Genomic DNA, 7,500 nt, shown 5'->3' on the forward strand with positions numbered 1-7,500 from the left:
GGTAAAATACCTTCTTCACTCCACTGCATCTGTGTGTACGTGTGTGTGTGTGTGTGTGTGTGTGCGCGTGTGTGTGTGCATGCGTGTGTATGTGTGTGTGTGTGAGTGTGTGTCTGTGTGTGTGTGTGTCTGTGTGGTGGGTGGAGGAGTTGATTTATCTCAGTGTGGGACACTCACGTATGGGAGAACCCTACTGGGAATAAGCAGGAGAAACTTGGGGGTCCACTATACCCTGCACTATCTCTCTCCTTTACACATGCTCTCTCTCTCTCTCTCTCTCTCCCTCTCTCTCTCTCTCTCTCTCTCTCTCTCTCTCTCTCTCCCCCTCTGTCCCCCTACCATCCTCTCTCTCTCTCTCCTTTACACATGCTCTCTCTCTCTCTCTCTCTCTCCCTCTGTCCCCCTACCCTCCTCTCTCTCTCTCTCTCTCTCCCTCTGTCTCTCTCTCTCTCCCTCTGTCCCCCTACCCTCCTCTCTCTCTCTCTCTCTCCCTCTGTCCCCCTACCCTCCTCTCTCTCTCTCCTTTACACATGCTCTCTCTCTCTCTCTCTCTCCCTCTGTCCCCCTACCCTCCTCTCTCTCTCTCTCTCCCCCTCTATCCCCCTACCCTCCTCTCTCTCTCTCTCTCTCTCTCTCTCTGTTCCCCTGTCCTCTTCTCTCTCTCTCTCCCTCTGTCCCCCTACCTTCCTCTCTCTCTCTCTCTCTCTCTCTCTCTCTCCCTCTGTCCCCCTACCCTCCTCTCTCTCTCTCCCTCTGTCCTCCTCTCTCTCTCTCCCTCTGTCCTCCTCTCTCTCTCTCTCTCTCTCTCCCTCTGTCCTCCTCTCTCTCTCTCCCTCTGTCCTCCTCTCTCTCGCTCTCTCTCTCTCTATACTGGGTAAATCTTTTCATTTCCATTTTTAAGGTCAGATTGGATTTACTACCTGCAACCTCAGCAAAATTCCTAAAAACACAGTTTACCAACCTGGACTCAGTACCTGTTTCTGCAGCATTCTCATTTTAAAGAACCATTTCCATAACCCACACTCTGTTTCAGCAACACTCCCATTTCACACACTAATTCAGATTATCCAATTGTGGACTCAGCATTTGTCAGAGAAGACACTCCCATTACAAACAGTACCACCACATTAAAACTACAGTCCCTGACTGTCCGCGTTTCCACCATCACTTCAGTCCTCATGACACCATTAATGGATTTAATTAGATAGATAGATAGATAGATAGATAGATAGATAGATAGATAGATAGATAGATAGATAGACAGACAGATAGATAGATAGGTGCAACTGAGGAATGGTCTTACTCTCTCTCCCTTTTTCTCTATCCCTTTCTCTCTCTCTCTCTCTCTCTCTCTCTCATTGAAAAAAAGCTTTTTTTCTCTCTGAAAAGGGATAAAGTATCATGGTGACTGTAATACTGACCTCATTGTTTCCCCCTTAAACCTTCCATGCAACATGTGTTCTTCAATGTAGTAAAATCCGATTCATCACACACACACACACACACACACACGCACACACACACATAGGCACCCACACATCACTGGAAGCTTCCTCTCTTTTCACCAAAAGAGCTTTTTGTATACCTGTGTTTCTATTACGATCCTCGTGGGAAAAACACCAGAGTAAATAAATCAGACGATGTCATGCGTGAGCAGCATAAGGGAATGATGGACAGTTCTGAGGGAGATGATTGCAGTTCTCTGTCTATGTGTGTGCATTAGGTTGGAGAAACGATGTTGTGTTTTTGTGAACCGTGAGAGGGTTGGTGACAGACCTTGGCAAGCTCATGAAAACTGGAACAGCTTCAAGATTTTGGTTAGAGCACAAAACATGCATTTGAATCTTACATGCTGGCAATCGGAAACTAAACACAGTCACACAAGTTTTCTTTTACTACGGGCTTAGCACTACAGCTCTGCCAGTTGTTATACTACTACCACTTACACCACCATTTGTTACTTATCTCCATTTAACATACAGGCAATGCACTTGCAACACACACACACACACACATAGACACACACATATACAGACACACACATACACACATACACACACACATACACGCACACACATGCACACATAGACACACATACACACACACACACACACACACACACACACATACACACACACATACACGCACACACACACACATACACGCACACACACACATATACAGACACACATACACGCACACACACACACCTCCGTCTCATATCCGCTGAGAACTGAGGATCCGCATTTACACAGTATGCATGCTAACACTAATACATACATGCATACTCTCTCTCTCTCTCTCTCTCTCTCTCTCTCTCTCACTGACACACACACATACACATACACACACACACATATCCACATGCAGACATGTGCACACAGAGGAACCAATCAATTATGCATCTCCAACATGGAGAACACAGCAGAAATGGGCCATGCTCTGTCCCGTTAAAGAAGGTTCTGACGAAGCCTAATTTACTTTTATCAGCAAGAAACAGACATCTCTCTCTCTCTCTCTCACACACACACACACACACACTCACCCATACATTACTAAGTGGAGCACCTACCCCCTGTTGCCACGGTGATCTCCCGCAGGAAATGCCCATAAAAGGGGAAATCGAAGGAAAGGTTCACCCGCTGTGTTAAAACAGAACATTAAAGAGGAGTTAGGCCTGTTACTCAGAAAGACTTTAGTCCACTTTAGTTCAGCCAGTCCATTAATGAGTGTATATACAGGCTGTTACACATAAAATCTAACTATCTACAAGATCAAATATGCAAATACAAAGTAGCCACTTCCATATATCCCTTTGATAATTTAGATTTGATATTTCTCCATAAACGTGGAAATACACGATCCTGTGAACTGGATCATTTCATATTCACAGAGAGAGCAGAAGACAGCTATAACAGATGGCTCAAATGTTTAAAACAGGGACGATGAGCAAACACTATTGTTTATATACGAATGAAGAGGAAAAACAAAGATGAATTTTCATTTCTCTCCCAATTTATATTCCGTAAATGTATTTTTGCTTCTGACTTGTAGGCTGAGAAACCAGTTGATTGAGCTTGTGTATCCAGAAGCTGAACAGACTTTTTAAAATGATTGATAGATTGCTTAGTGAAAAAACAAGTTCCCAAAGTAATATTTTAAAATTGAGTGAAAAAAATAAGTGTGTGTGTGTGTGTGCGTGAGAGAAAGAGAGAGAGAGAGAGAGAGAGAGAGAGAGAGAGAGAGAGAGAGAGAGAGGGACAGAGAATAGCAGATAGGCAGACAGAGACAGACAGACAGAGATGGGCTAGAGTACATTATAGCTTCAGAGAAAGTTGAGGCGAAGCAGAACAGAGAGGGAGAGAGAGACAGGCAGACAGACAGATAGACAAACAGAGCCAGAGAAAGAGAGAGAGAGAGAGAGATGGTGAAATGCAGTGAGTGGCGGTGTGGGTAGGGTTTTGTGTGCGTGTGTATGCATGTGTGTGTGTGTTGGGGGGGTATTAAAAGCCTGTATACTCACTCTGTGGGTAACCAAAGAAAACAGTCACTGCACAGACTAAATGAACAGATCAGCCTTTCTATCAGAGCTGGACTGAAGTGGTCGACCGTGGTCGTGTCTTGTTTGGAGAGTACATTCTTGTGTTATGTTTTGTGGGAATTTCAATCTGCTGCTAGGATGCAACACTAAAAACTAACCACTAAAATCTCTGAATATGAACATTTTCACATATGTATATATATGTGTGTGTGTATGTGTGTGTGTGGTCATAAAATGGTTTGTGTACTTATGTTTGTGCTCACAAGAGTTTGTGTACATGTGTGTTTTCACATCAGTGCGTGTATTTTGCATGTGTGTATGTGTGCGTGAGTCTCTGCCAACCTTACCGCGGCCTGTCTGTGTGTGTTGGACAGGATCCCGTGGATCTTCACTTTCTCCTTGTCCGTCTGATCGATGTTCACCCATAATTCTTTGCTCATGGGATCGTTGGGACCATAGGTCTTGGACGTATAGTAATTGTGGTCTGTGTCCTCCTTCAAAAAATACAATAACAGAATTTAAATTTAATCCTATAAAGCAGCTCACAAACATTTAGAATAATTACATTGACATAATGCTATTTATCGAAAACGTCGCAAAATACATCTCCTGTCCAGATGACAACAATACACTGAATTCAAGTAACGTTGGCTTCATTTACATATATAAATAAAGCTAGGAACATAATGACAGCAGAAAAAAAAGATACTTTTAATGTTCTTTAGAACTCTCCAGAGTTCCATCTCATGTATGTTTGGTGACATCATCGCTCCCCTCCTCCATTTCATTGTCCTTGTCATTCCATGCCACATATACAGTCTTTAGATTGTAAATAGTGACCCAGTACACTGTTAGAAAATTGCTTTAATCAAACAGTTCTTTTTTCTTTTTTTAGGTCTTTATACTTTCACTTTTTTAAACAATATAGTACTCTTGACCGAATGACATTTTTCGTATTCTGAAAAAAATTCCACCAAATGAAAAAATTATAATGTACAATATTTCCAAAAAGCTGCTCATTTAAAAAATGCCTCAGGTACTGCTCAAAGTTAATAAGTCCAAATGTAAAAAAGAAAGAAAAAAAAAAGTATTTGAGTACTTAAGTACCATATTTTTACTTCATCTCTAGCCCTCTTTTCTTTAGATACGCTGGTTTGTTTATTGAATAAAAACAAAGCATGAATGATTCATCATACTCTGAGGATGTATGTGTGTGTGTGTGTGTGTGTGTGTAGTTTGATCAGACAAATCTCCACCCACCCACTGATACATTCATTTATTCAGACTGCTTCAGCTCAGCTGGCCCTCGCCTTAACGACGGTTTTATGAGCTCCGTTTGCCGAGATGCGAGAACAGAGTTTCCGCAACACCGCTTCCTCTCATTTTGGTAAAATCAAATCCAAAGTTTCCCCTCTGGGTTCGTCAGAGGCCATTAACAAAGCCAAACCAAACTCTCCACAATCGCTAATCAACTCCCAACACACAGCTGCATCTGTACTCAAAGCCTTTCTGCTTTGCGTTTGTACTTTAGCCAGGCTAAAATACAAAATCCCAAAAATTTCAGATTTTTCTCAGCACTTATCCCAGCTTTTGAGAGTAACGTGGGAGATTCTGCTACAACGGGAAACTGCGGAAAAAAGTTGATTCCTTCCACTTAGTTCGTCTGTTTCAGAGGTGAATTTAGCATCCCAAAATGATAAGGTTAAGTTCATTTCTGTCATTACACGCTCTTTAGCAGGTTAATGGAAAAGCAGCTCCTCAACTTTTAATGATTTTCCCTTCCTGCCAAACCCAAAAGCTGTTAAAACTAAAACAGCCACAACAACAACAAAAAAAAAAGAGCAAAAACAACCCACCAGCTCCTCGTGTACAGATAAGAAGCATGTGGATATGATAAAACCCGCTCACCTGTTTCACAACATTTACAAACTCTTGGCGTAAAGACCCCATTTATCATTGCAGCTTTCACATTTTACAGCTAAACAGCTTTTTAGTGGGTTTTTTTTTTTGTTCCTTGTTCAAGATCTATGTCAGAGTGTTAGAATTCGACTGCAACAAGAAAGCTAATGCCTTCAGCTTATGAAAATATTTATAATAATGCTTCAAAGATCTTCTAAAAAATTATAATAAGTCAGAGGATGAAAAAAAAAATGCTCAGTGCATATTGGCAAAACGAAATGGTTCCATTATTAAAATATACTGCTCTGTTTGAAAAAAATTAGTTTTATAGTTTTGGTTCTTTTCTTTCTTTCTTTCTTTTTTTTTTTTTTAAATAACTTTGAGTCAGTGGAGAAGAGTCACAGTTTCCCCTGTTAACATGCTGACTCTGTTCTTTCACACTACTTAAGGTTTGGTCATTTAATTGACTCCAGACCTGTGAAGGAAGATATCAGGCAGTTGTGGAGCAGAGAGAGGGGGAGAGATTAAGAGAGAGAGAGAGAGAGAGAGAGAGAGAGGGTGTAAGACGCGGGGGGGGGGGGTGGTAGGACTGTTTTAGAGAGCTAGAGAGAGATGTTTGTCTTTCTGATCTAGTTGTCTCAGTCAGTGAAAGAGAGGAAAATGTGTGAAAACAGAGGAGTGTATCATTTACAGAGAGAAGCTCAATAAAGATCTTTGGCAGATATAGAGAATAAACAGAACAAGCTAAGCACTTTTCTCCAGATCTCTTTCATCTAAAACAGAAAAATAATCACTTGTCCCTCTGAACAGAGAAACTGCGCAGGTGTCTGAAGGGCACTACAATTTACAGTCACATTCAACACACACACACACACACACACACAAACACCCCACAATGCGGTCTGATTAAAGCACTCTTGAACCCGTATTATCTGCAGACAGTTTGAGACAACAGCGATTAATTGCTCCACACCATGAGTAAATCAACACCACGCCCTACTTATTTACATCATCTGACTCCACAGCACAGACTGAATCCCTCTCTTTCTCTCTTACACACTCTCTCAACGTCTCTCTCTTTCTCTCTCTCACCCCCCCCCCCAACAGACACACACAAACACACACAAACACACACACACACTCACACACACGCACGCACACACTCAGTTCAATGAATCACTTGCTGTTTGACGATGTTTAGAGGCTGTTAAGTGTGACACGTGTTAAGCAGGAACACTGAGTGAAGCTAAATGAGTTCAGAGCTAAATAGCATCGACTGTTTGGGTATCCAGAGCTTCCACTGGAGGTCTGAGAGCTCCAGAGAGGTGACAGGGAGCCAGCTGGATGTTCTCACCCCCATTTCCTTTCTCCTCTCTGGGGCAATGAGACAGAGCAGACAGGCCGACTGGAAGCCATGCCTCAGCTGGACGGTCCGAGAGAGAGTTACGGACAAGTGGAGGAAGACAAGGAAGAGGGAAAGGGCCAAGAAACGGGAGGAAGGAGGGAGGACAGAGAAAGAGACAGAGCAAACAAATAACAAAGGGATTAAAGGGTGATCACTCCTTCCTTCCACTCTCTGTGGAGAGGTTGCAAACTTATGCATAATGAGAGGAGAACAGAGGAGAAAGCAGGTGTGAAGGAAGAGGGAGGTGACAGGAGGAGAGAGACTGAGGAGGAGCACGGGAAAAAAAGATGACTCTGTGTGTGTGCGTGTGTGTGTATGTGTGTGCATGAGTGTGTGTGTGTGTGTGTGTGTGTGTGTGTGCGTGTGTGTGTATGTGTGTGTGTATGTGTGTGTGTGTGTGTCTGCCAGACCCCTGATATGTCTGACACGAGAGTCATTCGCACTCAATCTAATGGACCCGGTAACACAATCAGGACGAGAGGTCTCTGAATTGAACAGGAGTGAAGATGGCACAGGGTACAAATAGCTCTGCTCTCCACTGCTGGAGAAATTGCATATGTATTAGTGCCTTAGGGAAAAGGTTAGAAATGAACCTGGCGAGTGTGCATTCGCCTGTTTTGCGCTAAAACAGTTCCCGAAATTCACTCTCTCCATT

The 7,500-nt window shown here is 42.7% G+C and overlaps 1 protein-coding gene across 1 annotated transcript in view; it reads right to left on the minus strand.

Annotated features, from left to right (window-relative positions):
• plxdc2b (plexin domain containing 2b) overlaps window positions 1–7,500 on the minus strand; it is a 73,439-nt gene that overhangs the window by 34,245 nt on the left and 31,694 nt on the right. Inside the window, exons 3-4 of the mRNA XM_030780708.1 lie at window positions 3,889–4,035; window positions 2,573–2,642 (exon numbers count right to left, since the gene is read on the minus strand). Of these exons, the coding sequence (XP_030636568.1) occupies window positions 2,573–2,642; window positions 3,889–4,035 (217 nt within the window). The remainder of the gene's footprint in view (window positions 1–2,572; window positions 2,643–3,888; window positions 4,036–7,500) is intronic.

This window comes from Chanos chanos, chromosome 7 (genome assembly GCF_902362185.1).
Source record: "Chanos chanos chromosome 7, fChaCha1.1, whole genome shotgun sequence".
Lineage (NCBI taxonomy): Eukaryota > Metazoa > Chordata > Actinopteri > Gonorynchiformes > Chanidae > Chanos > Chanos chanos.